The sequence below is a fragment of the Lynx rufus genome, unplaced genomic scaffold (assembly GCF_022079265.1).
Source record: "Lynx rufus isolate CCGP_SWC_20201006 ecotype Redwood Valley unplaced genomic scaffold, mLynRuf1.p SCAF_8, whole genome shotgun sequence".
NCBI classification, from domain to species: Eukaryota; Metazoa; Chordata; class Mammalia; order Carnivora; family Felidae; genus Lynx; species Lynx rufus.
The window spans coordinates 109,124,007-109,146,458 of NW_025814896.1; the positions used below are offsets into that span (position 1 = coordinate 109,124,007).

The following is a 22,452-nucleotide window of genomic DNA, read 5'->3' on the forward strand; positions in this document are numbered from 1 at the left end:
AATGTGTGTTTTATTCCTTTTTCATTTGTGTTAGATTATGTCTAAGCATTTGGACAGCCCCCCAGCAATTCCTCCTAGACAGCCCACATCAAAAGCCTATTCACCGCGGTATTCAATAGCAGACCGGACCTCTATATCAGACCCTCCCGAGAGCCCTCCCTTATTACCACCGCGAGAACCTGTGAGGACACCTGATGTTTTCTCCAGCTCACCACTACATCTCCAGCCTCCCCCTTTGGGCAAAAAAAGCGATCATGGCAATGCCTTTTTCCCAAACAGCCCTTCCCCATTTACGCCACCTCCTCCTCAAACACCTTCTCCTCATGGCACGAGAAGGCATCTGCCATCACCACCACTGACACAAGAAGTGGACCTTCCTTCCATCACTGGGCCGCCGGTTCCTCCACGACAAAGCACTTCTCAACATATCCCTAAACTCCCTCCGAAAACTTACAAAAGGGAGCACACACACCCCTCCATGCACAGAGATGGACCACCCCTGTTGGAGAACGCCCATTCTTCCTGAGTGTCTCTGTTCCAGGATGGACATTTTCCTAGCCCCAAATCCATTGCTGGCAATGGATGCACGGAATGTGCCAGCACTGAGGAGTTACAGTGACAACTCCAAACACTAACGACTCTACTTCAAGATGCAGTATAAGACAATGAATTTTAACCTAGACATAATTATAAAATGAAAATGGTATTCGTTTAGATACGGAAAGACTGATGTAGAGGAATTGGACAACTGATTGCACCTGAAAATCAAGTAAAGGGACTTTTTCCAGCCAGTAGGCAGGAGTCCTCTTTTTGTGAAGTGATCTTTATCGTTAAAGGGATGGAAAACATAGTCTAGTGTCCAGCAGGCCCACATGATGACAGTTTTTGTAATTCAAAATATGCACTTTTTAAAAAGAAATCTTAAACAGGGATCTTCATATCTCCTTTGTTTTCCTTTGCTTTTACTCATCCTACTTTAGAATATTTTCCTAGAAATCATTTAAAGGACTGTGGGGAGTGGCTGTGGTGCCTGACCTTGTGGGAGTCCAGGCCCCGTGCTGTGCCACAGTCCCGTTTACAGGTTATTACAGTGAAGTGAATGGGTACCGAGGCTTCACCAAAGAGGTACTTTTTTTTCTTTTTCTTTCTTTTTTTTTTTTTTTAGGAATAATTATATTAATTTTAAGAGCATTCCCCCACCCACCCTCCCTACAAACAAAATATGGTGGTGATGCCTTCAAACAAGAAGTTTTGTGTCATTAACATGACAGAAGAACTTTTTAAAAAAATGTAACTGTCAAGTATACGATTTACATTTAGGAGACTGTTAATCTGTGCTAGATTCTTATCGTCCCCCACCCCCCACAAAAGTTTACTGGTAACCCATGTCATGGCTCATAGCCGTCCCTCTAACCATTCTCTGGAAATGCAGTCACCCAGTGTGGAAAGGAGCATTGCTGGGCGTCCCTGACACCGCTCATGTTTTACGGATAGTTGAGTAATCCGCAGATCTAGAATTACCTTGCATTGCCGAAATCATGTGTATATAGTGAATGTTATATAATAAACCTGGCAGGTCTGTTTTAATTTAATTGAATAAAGATACAAATACTTTGTTTGGCTGGCATATATTAAATTATTATATGGAGAAAATGGTTGATTCTTATTTCTTTCAGTTGAAACACACACACACACACACACACACACACACACGCAAACACTAAGCATAAAAGCACGTATTGTGGTACGCCTTGGTTTCTAGTTCTGGATTGTATGTATTCATCTTAAAGAATGATAAGAAGTTGCAGTTTGGCATGTAGGAAAAAAATTTGGTTAGAGTAGGATGGGTATCTTTTAAGCAGAACTTTGTAAGTTTTTTAATTTGCTAAGCAACATGTATACAGTTTGTTAGTTTATATTAAACATTCTACCTTGCTTGAGGTCTTTGCTCTATCAAAACTATTCATAATAGAACATCTACCTACATCATTAATATCATAATATGGATTATTCATTAAGCCTATGTACTGATCTTCTGAGTCTAACAAATACTGTGACTGAAATGCATGCAACTTGTTGAAGAGAAAAAGTTTTATTAATCTCCACTCTAATGTCTATGAAATGTGCAGCATTCCATCATTAGTCATCCATTCGTCAGTATCTGCATGTGTCCTCAGAATAATGAAGCAACATTTCAGCAATTCTGTTAACCATGCCATTAGAGACATTTTTAGAAGTGCTGCATCATGGTGCAAACCTAGTACTTTAATAATTTCCTGTGATATTTATTAGAGCATTAAATGTACATCACAGTAGTACAGTATATTGTCCTTTAAGACCAGAATGTTGATAGCATCATCATTAAGCAATCCATCCTATCACTTCCTTTCTTATTTATTTGTTAGAGTTGAATCTTTGTTTAATATCTGTACCATTCCTATTATGGTAGCCATTTTTCTCTCTGTAAAATGTCTCCTTTTAAAAGTCTCCCAAAAAATTAATTTCGAATCCACTCTTGTGTGCAACACGTCCATAAGACCATTCATTCAACAAGTGTTTAAGCCTGCTTACTAGTGCTGCTACAATTAATCATAATACACATTCCAGAATCCCCCATGATTTTTTATTAGAACAGCCTCATTTTCCCTAGGGTTTCCCTTTGTCTGTCTTACTGATCACTTCTCTTTTTAATTACCCCACCCCACTCCATATGAGAACCTGAGAAGTCACATTGGAGCCCATTCAATATCTCCCTGGCCAGTGTGTTAGCCTTCATTAAAGGAGGCTTTTCAACCCACCTGATCGTCTAAAGAGCAAAAGCTTAGATTTGGAGTTCTAATCATACTTCTCCCAAAGGGAACCATTCTTCTACCCCAGTGGTTCTAGGAGACCACTTCACTGTGCATCAGCACTGTGGATAGAGGATATTTGTATTCTGAAGCTGACATTTGGGTAAAAATATTTTCTGCAGTGGTGACTGCTTAGAAAAATTCCAATTGGGTGCCCTTAAACGGAGGTGGAGAAGAAAGACTGTATCCTTGCCTTCTTCATACATGAAACATGAATTAGCTGACAAATTTATTCTCTGTAGTAACTAAAATATACTTATTCAGGGACAAGAAGTGGCTGAGAAGACAAGTGCATCACCACAACATTCTGTTTTTGAATCCAGGACATTACAAGACAGTCAATGCAGCATGACTATTCCTAAACCACATCCCAAAACATGGAACATTTCTTTTAGAAATGGAAATGTTCTTAGATGTGTCATCTTTGGATCACAAAATAAAAATATTTCAAGGTTGAATTTAACTTAAGTGGGCTATCAACCGAGAACAATACAAAGGGAGGCTTTTCACGTCTGAGCACTTTTTAAAACAGGAACAGATAAGTATATGTTTCTAAGTTTACTGGAAGATTATTTACTGTTCCCAGCCTTTCTAATGCATTTCAAGAATACAAATTATCAGGAAATAAACAAGCATTAAAAGTTTTCTTAATTAAAGGTTGTTGGGTATCAAAGGAGATATTTAGTAGGTTACTACGCTCTAACAGCTCAAGAAATGTTTTAATGGGTCTGAATTTAGGAAAGCACCTGCCACACTTAGTGATACTACAATCAACACAACAGTCTAGTGAACAAGTACCATTTCAGTTGGAGGCTATGTTATGGTTCTAAATTCTTCCTTAATGAGTTTTCTATTAAGTTGAAAGTTACATAAACCAAAACTTGGTATCTGTGATCATGATCTTAATTCTCAAGTTTGGCTTACTTTAGTCATGTATTTCATCCTTTGTCTTTAAAGACGGCTTAAATTCAGTTTTAAGTGGCTCAGCAAAACAAATAATGGAAATGGAGGGAGAGGTTCCCAATTTGTTAGTGTTGTACATATCAAAGAAAAACCTTTTATTTCCTCCAGATTTAGAAAGAAACTAACCATTTGTTTCTTGGTATTCTGCTGTGGGGTAGGTTCACTTGTTCTTTTAACCTATATTGTATGACTGCTGCACAAGTGTAGGTCCTGTTGCACATTAATCTTTATCAGTAAAATACATACCACAGGGTTAAAATTGGTTTGGCTGAAAGAATTATGCAGAATTATTTATAAGGGAAAGTGATGACTTAGTTTGTTTATTCAATATTTCTCCTTTGAACCATCTCATTACTAACTTAAAATCCCTTACACATGAGCCAATGAAATATTTTGAGCTCTGGTTAAGAAGCATGAAGTCTATATGATTAAACAAAAGCACCTAATACTTGTTTTGTAAATTTCATGCCTTATTTTCCATTTTTGACACCGTAAAGTGCATTTTCTGTCGACTGTGAGCAAATTTCCCTTTTGCCTTTAATGAAAATAGTGCATTAAGTAGCCAATTGCTGCAGAATTACAAAGCAAGTTAGCTAAAGGTGGATCACATTGGACTACCACTCAAACAAGATGCATAGCATGGAAGTCACATGTGGTGTGGCTTTAGGGAGAGCGCACCTGTGCCAGATGCATGCCACTTTCAGTAGCTGCCAAATGTGCCTTTAATTAAGAACATCTCTAATTTGTTTCTTCAGATCAAGTCAGCATTTGGGGGCGGGATCAGGGCAGGGGGACCTTGGGGTGCAAATATCTGGTGAGACACACCAGAGAAGAAGCCTTTGTCAAAGTGACATGTATAACTTCAGTTGAAACGTGTTCATGTATATGTGTGTGTGTGTGTGTGCGTGTGCGCGCGCGTGTGTGTGTATTTGCCTTTGTTTAGTAGCACGGTATTTGCTAAAATAATTGTCAAAAAATTGCTCTGTCAGTCTTACTTTGATGTAAAAATAAAGTGCAGTCTATACATCTAATATGGCCTTTGTACCTGACCATGTTCGTAGGTAATCTTTGTACTCTGCGTGCAGCAGTATTTGGTTTGCATTTAAAGTGAAAATAATGGCTGTTATTTTTCTGGCATTACTAAGATAAATTGAAAAATAATAAAGAAAAATGCCTTACCTAGTCCACAAGTGTATTATTTTTGTATTTATTTTAGAAAGCACTCTTTTCAAGATCAGTCGTGATTCTCATTTTAGCTTGTGCTTTCCACATGCAAATAGTTTGTTCTATCTCATGGTCTTGCTTTGGAGACACTTTTTCCTGTATCATGTTCTCTATAAAAAGTTCAGTATTTCCTTCTGTATCAAGCTCTCTGACTGTAGTGAGCAGGAGGCCCTTGGGATGAAAATTAGTGACCTTCAGTATCACCTTTCAAAGGGCTGAGGGAGGCATTTGTATTCCATCAAAGTTTTAAGATCTCACAATTCCTTGACAGGCAAGTTTCACTGAGACCTGTTGGAAAGTGGCAGCCTGACGTTCAGCAACTCTTTCTAGGCTTGGCATAAAAAGATACAGTTTATGGTTATACATTGTAAAGAATTATACACTGTCAAGAATTTTTGTAAGTGTGAGGTCATTCATGAACTACAGAATGCAAAATTGATGAAAAACTGGGGTGCCTGGGTGGCTCAGTTAAATGTCTGACTTGATTTTGGCTCAGGTCATGATCTCACAGCCATGGGACTGACCCCCACATCGGGCTCTGCGTGGAGTGTGGAACCTGCCTGGGATTCTCTCTCTCCCTTTCTCTGTCTCAAAAATAAACCTTAAAAAAACTGGGGGCACCTGGGTGGCTTAGTGGGTTAAGTGTCCAACTTCAGCTCAGGTCATGATCTCAGGGTTCATCAGTTGGAGCACCACATTGGGCTCTGCACTGAGTGCAGAGCTTGCTTGGCATTCTCTCTCTCTCCCCCACCCGCCTCTCTCTCTCTCTCTCTCTCTCTCTCTGAAAAACAAACTTAAAAAGAATATGATGAAAACTTAGAGATCTCATACCCTTACTTAAAACTTAAGGCAGATGAGGCCTGGAGCAGTGAGATGACTAAGCCAATATCACGTGGCAGTTAGTGACTGAGACAATTGGCTCAACTTTGACTCCTCACATTTGGAGGACTGTTTTTAGGAACAGCTAAAATGTATTTGCAGTTCCCCTCCAAATTTAAAGACACACAATCATTAATTTGTACAAATTCCATTTATAGGCCACTGAAATCCAAGCAGGTATTATTGAGTATATTCTAGGTAATCAATTTAAGAGCTAAAGGAAAATAACATTAATGTTGATATTAGTCAGAAAATAACATTAACACTGATATTAGTCAACCTGGTTCTGAGTTTGCTCTTGAAATGTCACTTGAATTTTAACCAGGTGGTTTGCTTTTTACTCATTTTAATCATGTTAGCTCATCACAGATTCAGGGCACTTAAGTCTCTAGGGTATAGCCCACAACTGGGCTAAAGATGTACATGGCTTCCAGAGGCAAGGAGAGCTTTGACAGAGTAGAATTCCAAAAAATCTTATCCAGGGCTCCTGGGTGGCTCAGTCGGTTGAGCATCCACCTTTGGCTCAAGTCATGATCTCACAGTTCATGAGTTCAAGCCCCACTCTGGGCTCTCTGCTATCAGAGCAGAACCCTCTTCAGATCCTCTGTCTCCCTCTCCCTGCCCCTCCCCTGCTTGTGCACGTTCTCTGTCAAAAATAAACATTTAAAAAAATCTTATGCACATTCTAACATTTTAAGACTGCTGATTCTCATTAGAGGCAAAAAAAAAAAATGCAGTCCTTTTTTAGAAGCTAGTTTCTCTACCTTCATGACTCCTCAAGAAAAGGAAGAATCACTGTGGTAAAGTACAATAAGCAGTTGCTTTGGAATCACACGTCTGTGTTCACATTCTGGTTCCATTACTTACTAGATGTGTAACTTTGGAGAAGTTACTTAAATAATCCTAGTCTCTGTTCCTCATCAACACATGAGGTTAATAGATCTACTGGGGACTATGTGAGGTTTAAAGGTGATATGTGTAAAACCCAATGCCTTTCACAGAATAGGTGCTTAATAAAGGTAACTAAAGCTATAAGGGATATGTTTTCAAAGTAGGCCTGCTTTCAGGTATCTTTTAAGAAGCTGAGACTTCATCCTGAATTCCCCTAACTTGATTCTTTGGTATCCAGATTCCTTTGATGTTTACTATCACTTCAATTGGTTTTGAGTGACTGTATTATAAACATTTGATAGGGCCTATCTGACTATTCAAAAATATTTACTGTTCCAAGTCCACTTCTGATGTTAGGAATACAGCAATGAACAAAACAAACAAAAATCTCTATCATCATGAGATTGGTTATCTAGTGAGGAGATGTAGACAATAATAAGAAATAGCATATTATACATTAGAATGTTGTAGCTGCTATAAACAACAAAAAAAAAGAAGGTTCCTGGGAATGTAGGGGACAGGTTGGTGATCTATAAATGGGATGGTCAGAGTCAGCTCATGGAGAAGGTGGCATATAAGTAAAGAAGGAGGTGAAGGAAGGAGATGTGCAAGTGTCTGAGAAAGGAGAATGCCAGGTCATGGGGAAAGGCCAGTTCAAGAGTCTAGAGGCAGGAGCATACCTGGTACATGTAGCGAGGTTACAGAATAGGAGATGCCATCAGAAGTTTAATGGGGTCCAGGTCACTTGTAATGACTTTGGCTTCCTTTAGAAATAAATAGAGCCCATAGAGCATTTGAGCAAGGGATCACTCTGGCTGCCATGTTGAGAATAATTAAGGGTTAAGACTGGGAGCAGGGAGGCTAGCCCAGTAGAAGGCAGCTTGGGCAAGGTGATAGCAGTGGAGGTGGTGGGAAGTTGTTCAGAGTCTGGATGGATTTGGAAGACAGCCAATTTGCTGAGAGCCTGAACATGGAGTTTAAGAAATAGAATTGCCAAGGATGACTTCAAGGTTTTTAGCCTGACCAACTAGAAGGACAAAGTTACCATTAACTGAAGTGGGAAAAGTAGAGTTGAAGCAGAGGCTAGGACACGTGAAGTTCAATAAATATGTCAGACATTTGAGGGGTGCCAGGAGGCAGTGGGAGATGTAAGTCCGAAATCTGGGAAAGAGTCTGGGCCAAGGATATAAAATGGGGAATCACTTCCATAGAGACCATATTTTAAAGCTGGCCCACTGGATAAGATCACCAAAGAAGTACAGACTGGAAAAAGAAGATATCTAAGGAGAGCTCTGGGACCCTCTAACAAGAGAGGGAGAAGAAAGGAGAACCAGCAAATAGACAAAGAAGGAACTGCCAATGAAGAATGATGGCATCCAAAAGGGTGTTGTGCCCTTGAAGCCTAGTAAATTATTTCAGAAGGAAGAGGTGATAAGCATGTCAAACACTATCTGATAGGGAGAGTGGAGTACTCATTCAGCAAGGTGAAAGTCAGTGATGATCTGGACATGACCGGTGTAGGCAGGAGGTGTGAGCCCAGTGAGTTTAAATTTTTCTTTAACATTTATTCCTTTTTTGAGACAGAGAGAGACAGTGTGAGCAGGGGGAAGGACAGAATCCGAAGCAGGCTCCAGGCTCTGAGCTGTCAGCACAGAGTCCAATGCGGGGCTCAAACTCATGAACCGTGAGATCGCGACCCTAGCCGAAGTCAGACGCTCAACCAACTGAGCCACCCAGGCGCCCCGCGAGCCCAGTGAGTTTAATGATAAGAGGCAAGAACTGGAGCAGTTTCCTCTTTCAAAGGTAAGCAGAGACGTGCAGCATAACTGGAACAGTCAAGATACTTTTTGCTTTAAAAATGGGAGAAATAAGAGCATGATTGAATGCTAAAGGGTTTGCCCCAGTTGGAAAATGTGATAATAAGGAGAGGGTGACCTAGTGCTAAATGGAAACAACCCACTTAGACAGAAACACACACAGTATCGAGCAACAGTCCTTTACAAAGTAGATCCCACTGTCTTCAGATGAACAGCTTTACATACACGAGGAGGGAACACAACACACTCCGTTTTCCTGCTAAGAATTAAGAGAATTTTAATGCTACTACCTCTGAAGGGAATGAGGGAAGAAGGCGGGAGGGGGAATCTATTTTATAGATAAGAAACATGTTTAGATGACTTACCGAGATCATGTATAAGCTCTTTGAAAACAAGTTTTGGAAAACAAGTTATTTGGGTAGAAAGCTCTTGACTATTTTGCATGTCTGACAGCCTCCAAAAACAACATCTTCAGCACTGCCCAAATCATATCCCATATTTTTATACATATGTTTAAAACTTAGGTCTAGTGTCACACACCAATTTCTATTTTTTCCCTTAAAATATATAGGTTTCCATCAATCTCCTCAACCTTTTTTTTTTTTTAAACTCATTTCCCTTTTTGAAGAAGTGTATCTCCTCTTCCTTTTCCCTCACCCCCTCCCCACCATGTGAGACTCACTGGCCTATATTCCATAAATGCCAAGATGCCCGGATGCTGAGAACACTACACTTACATCTTTAAGTTAAATCAACTTTCAGGATATGAGAATCCAAAGTGTCCCCAATTACTGTTTTAGGCTCAGGAAGAAAATTATTAATGGTGATGTTTCAAGAGAAAGTTTAGTCTGAAAACTGTATCTAATTTTATTACACAACTTAACAGAAGACATTCATTTTACCATTTTTCTAAGTGCATGCAATTATCTAGAATATACAATCAACTTTACCAATTTATTACAAAGAACACTAATCCTGTATATATGTATATTGTAACCAAAATTTTACTGTATGTGATAGTAAAGATCACAGATGAATTTAAGAAAACCTCAGAAAGAGTCACTCTACCAGCTTTCTGTATCTCAAGGTAAATATAATCAATTCTCTATTCTGTCCTAAACTTCCATCTATGGCTAGAATGTGAGTGCTGATTACATACTAGATCATCCAATTTATTGGTCTAAGAGGTAATGGCTATACAATTTCAGTGGGCCAAAGAATCACCTGGGTGCATTTAAAATGCAGGTACCTGGGCCACAGTCTCAAATTTATTCCAATAAAGTGAGACTGAACTAGTCGCCAGGAATCTGAATTTTTACAAGTTGTCTCATGGAGAAAGTAAAGTGTTAGTAAAGATTTGAAGAAGGTAAGTGAACGAGTCATGAGGTGCTATAGAAAGTACTATTCAAAGAGTTCTCCCTGAGCAAGGAAGAAACATCCTAATGGCAAGCCCCAGATAGGTTTCAACTATTTGTCATAGGGCGAAACAGAGGACCCTGGAGTGCTGGTCCACACATTCCTGGTTCTCCAAGCTTCCAGTTTTAGAGTCAGTAAAGTGGGGCAAATCCTTGTTTAGGCTTGTATATAGACCACACCCAGCTACAGAAGGGACCTGCTGGCCCTCCCAGCCTGTGCAGAAATACCCAACTCCTCTTTTGGTGGGGCGCTTCCTTCTGTTTAGGGACCCAAACACTTCCAGAAGACAGCCGTGGTCCCCTACGTAAACTGTACTTCTCCATGGGACTGGAGCTCACAGATGGAGGAATTGCAAACCTCTTTCCCACCCTGATTTCGTCTTTAATGCAACATTACATTAAATGTCATTAAGAAACATCATCAAAGATCCTATCTCTGCTGTCAATTTACAATACTATGAAGTGACCCAGGACAACACAGAAAAGAGTAGCAAACTTTTTTTCTTTTTCTTTTTTTTTCTTTCTTTCTTTCTTTCCTTTCCTTTCTTTTTTCTTTCTCTTTCTTTTCTTTCCTTCTTTCTTTCCTTTCTTTCTCTCCTTCTTTTCTTTTTCTTTCCTTTTCTTTCTTTCTTGCTTTCTTTTCTCTTCTTTTCTTTCCTTTCTTTCTTTTTTTGTGGAAAGAAGTTTGCAAATGTTAAATGCTGTGAAAAGGACAGTAGTGCCTTTTACTGCTCCAGAAGACAACAGTGTTTTATTTCTTTTGTGATTGGTATTTTTCTTAAAAAGAAAAAAAAAATGAAAGGCAAGAAGGTAAAGAGACAACCCTGAAGCTCTGTCAAATCATGAGCAGAAATTATTCTCTGCAACTGTGTACTGTTCTAGAGGTGGAAAGGAATTTTAAAAGATATGTCATAGTTCCTGCCCTCAAGGGGACTCAACATTCTTGTTGGGAAGACAAGACAAATATGTAAGAAGATAGACAAGTTACGGCACCAGAGAAAATTACGGCACTCACAGAAAGATGAGGGACTTACCCAGGGCCTTGAAGACTGGCAGGGGGAAGGAAGCTACGCAAAAGGCATGACGCAAGGGGCCATGGCTCGCCAGCAGGCAAGAGAAGCCCAGTGTAACTGAGGGCTGGGAGTCCAGTAGGCTGGCAAAGTAGGAGACAGCAGCCAAAGAGAAGACTTGACACCATGCTGGACAGACAGCCTTGAAGGTCAAGTTGAGGAGTTCAGAATTTGTAGACAAAAAAGAACGTTCAGAGAGTTTCACACAATGCAGCATTTGGGAATATTAATGTGTTAAAAGAAGTACAGGACTGATGCAGAGCTAGAAAGCTACTGGAAAAATCCAGATACCAGGTGAAGGAGACCCAGGGAGTAGCAGCACTAATTATTACTAGTTTTACATGCTAGTTTCATAAAATACAATGAAACTGAGTTGTGCTACCGATGTAACATCAAGATTCTTTCAAAGAATGTTATCGAAATGAAAATCTGGGAGGTGTGTGAAGTTTTTGAAACCTTCCCAAGTAATCCATCATTTTTATGATAAACATTATGAAGGGGAAAGAAATTTTATTGTTTTTACATTTTACTTAAAAGACTGTGACTTGCAGTTCACTTTCCATATCCAGTCAGTTCTGCATTGTGCTTTCAGACACTGCCCCCGAACCTTCTTTGGCCTACTAAACAGAGATAAATCTAACTTCAAAGGAGTTCATTAATTTCAGGAAAATGAAAAGCTTGGCTTAACCTTAAATACTGGAAACTCCCAAAACTTGACAGCAATCCTGTAGACATTCCAGACCCCCTACTGTTCAAAGGCTAATGGATGAGTTCCTAATTAATCATCAGACTTGTAGAAAACGTGTAACAAGTAAAACTTCCCCGATTTTATCAAGCAGTGCATTCCTAGAGGAAGAGCCTCTAAAGAAGTCGGTTTGAGTACCAAGATTTTGAATGAGTGGTAACCAAATGCCTCTAATTCATTATAGATAACTGCCTGGGAAGAGAGACAAATTGTTTAAAACTAATTTTTTTCTATTATTCTTGTGTTAGGGGCATGTCAAGGCTGTGGACTATCCTGGACATGGGGAAGCAGAGCACATTTTATTATCCTGTAGCCATGAAAGCCTCACTGCAATGATTCCTCTGTCTGAGCTGTTACGAACTCTGTTTTTTGTGTTTGTTTTTTTTTTTAAACAGCTTACTTCTGGAAAACAGAACAAGGTCTTACCAGCCCTAAATTTTCATCCTGTTCCGGTGTTTTGTAGCAACTGCTGTGCATGTGCTATTAAAGCACTGATGTTGCCACCTTCTTTCCAGACTGAAGAAAGTCTTTTAAAAGAGGATGTAGCTAAATAAGTGTTTTTTCCCCGAACCCATCTGCTCATGAGTGTATGTGACACTCAGGATCACTAATGTGTCTCTGAATCCTGAGAACTCAATAACACATAGACTCTAGACTATTCTCATCTGCAGCACAACTCACACAAGTGAAAATGTTTCTTTGGCCTCCCAGTCTCAAGAGAAATCACTGTTCCCTGTACTGACTCTCATAGCCACAGAGAGAGAAATACTACTCTTCTGGTTCTCTTCCCGTTTAGAGACCAGTGTGTCTATAACCCTTGAACCTTCTATGTCATGGTTTAAGCACAAATTCTCCACAACTCAGATTGGCAACACGTAAAATACAACTCTTTACTGATCCTTTGCCTTAAGGGATGTTGGGTATTGCTTTGGGGAAGACATATAGCAAGACAGAACTGGCCCCTAACATCGTGTATATTAGCCTAAGAACATTGGGATGAATTAATAAGGTAAATGCCTAGGAAGCATAAAATTCACATCCATGTTACACGCTCAATTTTATACTGGGGGGAATGACTTCAAGTTGGAAGTTTTTGTTCTTACAAACATTTATTTTCCTCCAAATTTATTGTGTTTCTATAATGCTGTGAAAAGTCTTCGTTTCCCTGTTCCCAAGTGCTGAAGTTCAAAAAGCCAGCTCTCAACCACAGACTAATCTTCATCTCTTCAATGTCTTGTATGTTGATTTAGTTTCATATGTAAGTATTTATATTAGTTTTCCTCAGGGACTTATACATCTATATATATATATATATATATGTATATATATATTCCTACACAGATATATACAAGCTTTTTACCCTCATCTTACCACTTGACAATACAACTTTAAGTATGTTTTACACAGCTGTTCCTTGGTCAAGGTCATTTGCAAGAGCAAGTCGGTTTCTGAAGAAATCTTGTTTGGTGGGTGAAGGATCCATTGAGGGATTCTCATTAGTTTTTTCCCTGTATTCTGATCCACTGGACCTAAAATCTCAGCACACAGATAAAGTACAGGTTGATTTGGTTTTAATTGTTTTCAGATATTTTATCTATCCAAATTGTTTTGCATTTGTAAAACAGTTGCCTCTTAGATCTGGAATAATTTTTACTTCCCCTGAATTTCATGACTCAGGACATGTGTAGCTAAAATTTGCAAAGAACATAAAGAGAATTTCTTTCTAATGCTTTATGGAGACAATTGTGACAACTGTGTATGTTAGTGTAAGATATTATGTGATAACACTGTAAAAGGGAAATAAAGGCTCAGAAAATTTAGTAAATCCTATTTTTGTTTCAACCGAGTAACTACTCCACAAATTACCAAGGCCCTTAAATTAAAATGGATGGAATTCATTGGTCTCAACTGAGGTTATCTAACAAGGGCCATCATTGAATTTGGGCATTACATTACAAACTCTTGCTGTTGCTTGTTTTCATTTTTAAATGAAAAATTTATTGAAGCCAACCACACACATATGCTACATTTGGTAGAATTCAGAAATTAGTACAGTAGTCAGATTGAGGAGATTCTATAATCTCAACCACCACAAAGGAGACCAAGCCCAATCAATAGTCAACAACTCAAATCAGTCCAATGGAGTCCCCAGTCGAGGGTGCATTCTTCCTTTATCTTGGTTAAGCCAGTTGGGTAATCCATCCCAGCTCTGCACCTTCTCCAGTTTGTTCATGTCAGAAGTCCCTGGAGGGAGGAGGCTTTCTGGAAATAACCTTTGAAAGGCTAGGCTGGGCCCTTTGGCTAGCTTAAACTCAGAGCTAGAATGGGTAAAACTAGCCCACTGACTGAGAACCAGTATCAAAAGACCTCATGCAGGATGTATGGAAGCGATGTTAGACATGAAATTCTTTGTCCAAAGCTCCTATACAACTGAACAAGTTCTCCATATGCTGAGGCAGAATCAGGCATGCTTCCACTATCCACAAAAGAAAGGTAAGTTCTTTCACTATCATTGGTATGCTACAAGTCCTCACTGTTGTTGTTACATAAGTTAACTAAGACTCTTATCAGTTACTGAATTAATTGGGCAGAATTCAAACATCCCTTTACATTATTCAAAGAAAGCAGCTGGATCCACACAAAGACTAAAATCCTGAGGTCTAGAAATCTGATGACTGACTGGAGTTTTTTTTACTCTTCACCCTGATACTTGGCCTCACAGATGAAGCCAGAGCTGCCCACCATGTTTTCTACTTCCAGTCAGGAAGAAGCACCATCCCTCTACATCCCAGGGCATGAAGGAAAAACTATTCTTTCTCAGCACACCAGTGCATCTGGATACTCATCAGGTAAGATTATATCTGGCTGGGGTGAAAGTCCTTTTCCTTTTCAGAAGCCCCCTTGAAACAGCCTTCACGTGCCCCCCCCCCAAACTCTACACCTTCTCTCAACTCAGAACTCCCACCTACTTCCAGTTCAAATCATCCCTGATTAGTACAGTTGTACCCAAAATGTTAGGAAGATATATTTTTGACCATTTTATTCCTTCCCCATATCTTCTTTTATACAGAAGGCTAGGAAAGCTTATAGTTATGGGGGGTGGGAAGTAGGAAGCAAGATTTGAATCTGGCTGGTGTTTCTTCTGAATGTTCCCCCACATGGCAGTTTCTGATCAGAAAGCCATTAGTCAGAACTTAAAATCTTTACCTCTCATTTCCCCTCTTAGCTGCATCTGATCTCTCCAAAACCCAATATGTCACACTTTGATGGTTCCAACATGCAACTGTTTAGTGTTTACCTGGAAATGGGAAAGCTTTGATGTCACCACCAGCCCCAAGGACCACAGAAATCTTCACCAGTTGCGTTCCCATTTCTGAAACAAATGCCAAAATCGCCCTGTCTAGTTTTCAAAGTCCACAAACTCAGCTTAGTATTTTCTTTTTTTAACCGCTCTTCTCACAAACCGCCTTCTCTGTGTCTCCAGGTGTGTGCATTTCTCGATAGTAACTATTAATTAACTAATGGCTAACTTGCTAATCCTTCTCAAAATCCAGCATTCTATGGTAGCCAGAACTATAAGCTTATTTTTACCCTTGTAAAGGTAATTTTAACTGATCTCTTTACATGCTTACATGGTATGTGGTCACTTGGACTCTTCCAAATGTGTGGCTATGAGGCTCTGATGTAATGTGTACCTAAATTACTGGGAAATACCTACAGAATCTAGGAGAAATGGCCAGTGTATTTGCTTTTATTCCCTTTATCTATAAAACAGGAATGGCTTTTGAGCTCCTGGGGCCATTCTGGTTGAATGCAGGGCAGATCTGAGCAGACACTGGAGGGACAGGCAGGCAAACACTTGCTGGCCCAGGGTACAATGGCTGCCAGTACATTGGGACACATAGCCATACAAGTGTTTGATGGAAAGAGAACAACCTGTTGCTAAGTTCCCTTCCACTTAGTCCACACAAAGAAAATAACAAGCTGGGTACATTATACAAGTACAGATTTGCTACAAATAAGCCTTGAAAGTTTGTCTGGAGCTTGGAAAGGGAGGAGGGGTAGAATCCAGCGCCTTGGAACCCTCTGACCTAAGAAGGGCTGGTTTTCTGATTGGAAAGATTGTTCACTGTGAAAGCTTTAGGAGCACATGGAAAAGTAAGGGAGCAGGGGAACACCATCCTGTCAGCCAAATGAGTCAGCCCTAGTAATCAACAGGGTAACACAATGAGCACTCATTTAATATATGTCTTTTGAGTGCTTAATATCCTCTAGGTACTGAACCTTCAGCTAGGTTACCCTTACATCTGAACTGTAAGCTTCTAATGGGCGAGAACTATTTCTTTTACTTCTTTAGTGCTGGACAGAACCTAGTACACTGACTTAGTGATTGATTTCAAATGACCTATTAAGAAAAATTTGTAATGAGGTTTAAGTAATCTAAAATGTTATGCCTTTAATCACCTCCTTCAATTTTAAAGTTATGTAGGGAAATGAGATGGGAAATGAGAGAGAAACCCACAGTGGGTAAGAATAGGAGAAGGACTTGAGATAGGCTTTGAGGAGGCAAAGAAGAAGGTGAGGGTAAAATTATCAATTAAATCTTTAGGAGTCCTGCTTTCAATGACATGATCTTTTCCACTGCCCAGGTTGGGCATATACTAAAACAACTGATAAGTCACCAAAAGAAGAGAATTCACTGACGTTCAATTAAATGGGGGTGCTGTAGAATTAAATGTGTGTGTGTGTGCGTGTGCATGATTAATGGATTTTGATGTGATTGGTGCAGGGAGGAGACACTGAGGTATGTAAGTTATAAAGTGTTAAAGAGGAAGGGAACGGGTAAGGAAGGAGAATTAGTCATTTGGAAGCCATATTCTTTTTCTTCTACTCTCCCAAATTTGCAGATAAAAAGGGCATCTACATTCTACCCCTAAACTGCCTTATATAATCCTCTTCCTCCATGCCACACCCCTAACCAAGAATACTTACTAAAGTAAGTGCAGGATTTATATATAAAGTAGCATTTGCCTCACACTTCAGAATAGTCTAGATATAAGTCTTTGACAGCCTCCATGTACAGCCTTTTAGAATGGAGTTTGCCTTACTCCCTGATCAAAGGCAGGGAAATAAGGATTCAGTGCAGCATTAGCCTATCACATTAGGTCTGTTTCTGGCTTCTAAGGATCTGCATTAAAGAATTTTAAAGTCACTTAACATTTTCAAGCTTTAGATACGTATAGTCTTTATGCTGATCAATTCTGGGCAGCTTTCAGGGACATGTGACCTGGTATCTACCCAGGACAAATGTGCCTGAGATAGAAATAATCAGAGCATCATTCTTTTCCCCAAATATCTTGGGTGTTTTTCAGGATTTTTTTTTTAATGATGTCAACTTGACTCTCCCTTTTGAATCCTTGTGGGTATGAGCATTCATTCGGCCCTCCCAGCCTCAGAGGGAAGAGAACCCTTTCTCAGGTTTTCTGTTGCATCTGGCTCCATGCCTAGCTTCATCCCGAAGCAGCATTCTGGGTGTGTGGGGCCACCAGCCAAACAAGCCCCTATGGATACAAAAAGTGTGTCAGTGTAGACAGGAATGAGCCTCCAGAGGGCTGTGGGAGAGGCAGGCAGCGAGCCCCAGGTGTGACACAGGTGGCTTTTCTGGCACTAGTCCATTTTGGACCTCTGAGGCCAGGTTCTGGCATGGTTTTGGTACCCAGGATTAACCACTTCTTAAAGTCACAGGGCTTGCTGCCAGCCTGACCTCCCAACACATGGGAGGAGAATAAGCTGAATGTCTCGTTCCGGTTCCTCCCTGTACCTGTCCACATGCCTGACTTCAGAGTGCAAGCTCCTATACGGCAGCTGGGACTGTGTCGTTCGCGATTCCTATACAAGCGTCTCATACAGTACGTGCATGTAAGAAAGAATGCTTAACTACTGAGAAGAATGGTGTGTTCTCATCTGAATTAAGAGTCACTGACCTTTCTGTGCTACACTGGGACCTTCCTGCCCTTCCTCTCCACCTTAGCATAATGGAGCAAACTTCCCCACGGTTCTTCTTGAGAACACTCAGGAGAAGGTACTCAAGCTGCTTCTCTATCCTGTGCAGAGTCCCAGAGCGCACGCTGTGGCACCGTGCACGCAGGCGATAAGCAAGTATCACCTGGTGGTGCTCACAGTCCAACCCCAGATGTTCAAAGCCAGGAAAGCCTGCCGGAGGGAAGAGCCATCTGTGTGGTACCCCACTTTACTTCCATTCAGGTAACGCTTCAGATTTTAAATACAAAGGCAGCAGCACGATTGGTGGCAGTATTGTGATTGATGCAGGAGAGACTGATCTATGAGAAAGGATGAGAAGGCTAAGGGGATCCATTTAACCCTCTAAGAAGAAGGATCCCCCAAAGGTACAAGAAGACAGAAAGCAATCGACCAACATGAATTTGGAGAGTCCACAGCTAGTCCTCAGCATTGTGCCAAGGGAGGTGGGGGGCTACAGAAAGATAAAATCAGGTCTTCCACATGGTGAGTCTTTAAAATTATAGGTCCCAACGCCATATTAATTTCTTGTTCCAGGTGTTAAAAAGATGTGATTACTCAGATTGATCTAAAACAAAGCCAACAAAGCAAATCTCAGCACTAGGAAGAACTCAGGTGCTTATCTTGGGCAATCTCCCACTTAGTGTAGGAATCCCTTCCGTTAGCACCCCTGAGGAGGGCCACCGTCTTCTACTCAGGAGAACCCACACCCTCATGAGGGAGCCAGCTCCGGATTCAGGCACCTCTTACCCATTTCTCCTAGTTCTGCCCCCTGGATACACAGAGGACAAGTCTACTCCCTCTGCCTCAAGTACTGGCAGAGCGTTTTCTAACATCTCTCTGAAAAAAGGAAATTTGCGAATCCATGGCTCATTGCTTTCCAACAGACAGTACCCACTCATTATAAATGTCAGTGGGCAAAAGGTGGCTGTTTGTTTTGGGAATACTGTGGTTTTAAAAAAGAGATAGGCTCAAGCAGTGCCTATCTTAGGAGTCCTTAGAAGGATTTAGGGGCCTAAATCCCAAGGTCAGGCTGGAGAGTTGTCTCCTTCCAGGTCTCTCCACCCCGGCCAAACATGATAGAAACAGGCACTGGGCCGAGAAAAATCTGTCTATGAACCTAAAGAGAGGGATACAAGTCTTAACTCCTCACCCCTTGCATAAAGGGATCTAGCAACAGTCATGCACCGGACTACCTCAGCAGAAATTAGCTGTGTCTAATTGCAATACTGTTGCTCTCTTCCTCTTTCTCATTCTTCCAGTAATAACAGGCAGGGATCCTCAGTCAGAGATCCACTAAACTCAGTACCACCCTCCCCATAAGAGAAAAATTAGACAAACCATGAAAAAAAGTTCTTACTCCAGGCCTGTCCTCAACTCTTCCATCAAAACCGTTATCTAAATCAGCCAGTAAATTCTACCCTCAAGGATAAAGTGATTTCCCTGTACTTCCTCACTTATCAGCAACTCTCCAAAGGCAGCAATATACTTTCCCATCCACTAAATGTTTAAAACTGACTGCAAGAACCACCTCTACCAAGAGAAACTAAGTAAGGGTGAAATCTCTCTAAAGGGGGGGGTGGGTGGCCTCAGGCCCAGTGGAGATAGAGACAGTAGTCTCTCAGGCAGACAATGGCTGGACTGGACAATCCCTCTAAGGTCAAACTCTAAATGCTCAGATCTCTCTTCCTTACATTTCATGCTAGGGTTTGGCCACCTTCTCCCAGTCTGTAAGACAGTGCTGGTAAGTGCTGGCCAAAATGCCTGGTGGGTGATTTCATACAACAAGGACTTAGAATCTTAGAAGGACCACAGAAGGGAAATGTCTTGTTTTTGCCTCCTATGGAGTATGGAAGCTCCATTAAAGTGATTTTTTAACTAGGGCCCAAACCAAATTCATTCTATCATTTCTGCTAGGGAAAACACTAGCAGAAGTCCCAATAAACATGTACTAGCATCCAGGATAACTATAGACTCCTACAGGCAGAAGTGCTGAGATCCCTTGGAAAACTTTCCACAGGTGGGGAGATTCGCATGGAACCTCCCATTACACCCAACCCCACGCCTCCCAGTCTAAAAGGGATTTGATTGTCACCAGCTCATTACCCAGGGGACCTCCTCTGCTTTCTCTCCTCAGACACATGACTTGGGAACAAGGAAGTAGAGCTAAAAGATAGAAGAGGGAGAGGACAGGGCTGAGTTTGCTTTTACTCTAGGAGATTACAATGAGAAACATCCTGACCTGGCAGGAATCATGGCTACTGGCTGCAGGCACTGAGCTTGAAGCAGTTGAACCAGGCTACTTGAAACTTATTACTATTAAAACCTCAAGATTTAGCCCAAAGGGAAAGGAGTTATGATGCTGTCTTGTCTAAGGGCTACTCACTTCTTTTTAAAGAGCTTGCGGAAGGAGCTGCGAAAGCCCCCTTTCTGGTCTTGCCTGGGGTTTTGATCGCTGAAAGAGGTCTGTTCGCTCTCTCTTTCTTCCTTTGGACAGAATCTGGTGGTATCTTCTAAATGCATCTCCTGAAAACACAAAAGAGGGGTGTTTATTTACTCTTTTCCAAAGCTAATATCATCCTGACTGGGACAATTTTTTTACCTTCTGTCACTCTCCTCTCCCACCCCAACACACTAATGGTGAGCACCCTATTCCAACTAAAGCAAACCTAAGCTAATTAAGAAATCAGAAGTTGAGGGGTGCCTGGGTGCCTCAGTTGGTTAAGCGTCTGACTCTTGATTTCTGCTCAGGTCATGATCTCACAGTCGTGAGATTGAGCCCCATCAGGCTCTTCACTAAGCATGGAGCCTGCTAGGGATTCTCTCTCTCCCTCTCCCCCTTCCCGTTTCCTGCTTGCACATGCGTGCCTACTCTCCCTCACTCTAAGTAAATAAATAAACATTAAAAAATAATAATAAATCAGAAGCTAAACAGAGGACAATTTTCTGCTGAGTGCAGAAATAATTTGTATGTATCAAGGCAAACAGTCTTAGAGTAGGATTATCCTATAACAATAAAGATGAGGACATAAAGGAAGTTAGCAAGTATCTAGACTATGGAGAATAACTTCTTATTCTGGCACCAATACTGTTCTGCTGGAAAACAAGTAGTGGTCCCCCCACATCTCTGCATATGTTTCTCTTTCCACAAAATAAGGCAGTTTCTTGATTGTAATGTTAGTTTTAAACTCATGTTCCTGACTCTCCTAGACATAAATGAGGGAAGGAGGCTTTGAGAGGTCAGATCTGTTTAGAAGTAAATGGCAACTATATATATCTGGGCATGTACACGCAAGTGTCTGTGTGCATGCCACACATTTCCAACCTGCAAATACACCTTTAATACGGTTTTTATAATTCTTAGTCCGTGGTATTTGGCATGCGAAGTAAAAATAAATAAAAAAGAAGGCTCTATCTCCTGTGAACTTTCTAGTTTCTTTTTAAACGTGAGGTGTGCTGGGGTGCCTCCGTGGCTCAGTCTGTTAAGTGTTTGACTTCGGCTCAGGTCATGATCTTGTGGTTCATGAGTTCAGGCCCTGCGTTGCGCTCTGTGCTGACAGCTCAGAGCCTGGAGCCTGTTTCAGATTCTGTGTCTTCCTCACCCGCTGCCCCTCCCCTGCTCATGCTCTGTCTCTCTTTCTCTCTCTCTCTCTCAAAAATAAATATTTATAAATAAATAAATAAATAAATAAATAAATAAATAAGATGTGCTAAATAAAAAATGCACTTATATTTATGTTCCATATGAACAAAATATTTACTATGAGGGTGACTGAAACTTAAAAGTAACCAAAAATAGCTGCTTAATTTTGAACGTGAGAACCCAAGAAGTCAAAGCAAACACTACCCGAAACTTTCATAAACAGGATGGGTGACTGCTTGCTGACAGTGAAGTGAAGCGTGGGGATTTTTTTCTTTTTTTTCAGGAAACATGGGTTTGACTTTGAGAACTTAACGTGGGGTTGTAGTAGCAGATCTAGAGATTCTCTGGACTCTACTAAGAGTCATAACTAAACTATGGAGAGCAATATCTTGATGGCTTACTGTGGCATTTTTCAAAGTGTGGTCCTGGAGCAAGAGAATCAACTAGAGCTTCTATTTACAATGTAGGTCCCTGGGGGACCTAGGGGGCTCAGTTGGTTGAGCAGTCAAGCATCAGACTCTTGATTTCTGCTCAGGTCATGATCTCATGGTTCATGAGATCGAGCACCACAGAGGGCTGCACACTGACTGCGGACCTTGCTTGGAAATCTCTCTCTCTCCCTCTCTCTCTGCTCCCTCCCACCTCTCTCTCTGTCTCTCTGTCTCTGTCTCTGTCTCTCTCTCTGTGTCTCAAAATAAATAAATAAACTTAAAAACTAAAACATAAAATGTAGATCCCTGAGCCCCACCCAGGCTTTCTGAATCAGAAATTCTGGAGTTAGGTCTAGGTAATCCTTATGCACACTTAGATTTTAAAAATCAGTGGTTTGAGTTATCCTCCTGCCCACCTGTACTTAATGTTTGTATGTCACCCCGGGGAAGCTTGCTAAAATGCAGAATCTGATTCAGTAGGTCTGG

General features: G+C 40.8%; 2 protein-coding genes across 6 annotated transcripts in view; one reads left to right on the forward strand and one right to left on the reverse strand.

The window, feature by feature from the left end:
• SOS1 (SOS Ras/Rac guanine nucleotide exchange factor 1) overlaps window positions 1–1,648 on the forward strand; it is a 146,213-nt gene extending 144,565 nt beyond the window's left edge. For all 4 annotated transcript variants that reach the window (XM_047069320.1, XM_047069318.1, XM_047069319.1 and 1 more), the window contains one exon: window positions 35–1,648. In XM_047069320.1, coding sequence (XP_046925276.1) covers window positions 35–526 — 492 coding nt within the window. In that variant the 3' untranslated portion in view covers window positions 527–1,648. The remainder of the gene's footprint in view (window positions 1–34) is intronic.
• An 11,572-nt stretch (window positions 1,649–13,220) lies between these two features.
• The window catches only part of ARHGEF33 (Rho guanine nucleotide exchange factor 33), a 47,407-nt gene continuing 38,175 nt past the window's right edge, over window positions 13,221–22,452 (reverse strand). The window contains exons 15-16 of one of the 2 annotated variants that reach the window (XM_047069474.1): window positions 20,279–20,418; window positions 13,221–13,382 (exon numbers count right to left, since the gene is read on the reverse strand). In XM_047069474.1, coding sequence (XP_046925430.1) covers window positions 13,253–13,382; window positions 20,279–20,418 — 270 coding nt within the window. In that variant the 3' untranslated portion in view covers window positions 13,221–13,252. Of the gene's footprint in view, window positions 13,383–15,107; window positions 15,227–20,278; window positions 20,419–22,452 lie in introns of those variants that run through there. The other variant, XM_047069475.1, reaches the window with a different exon arrangement.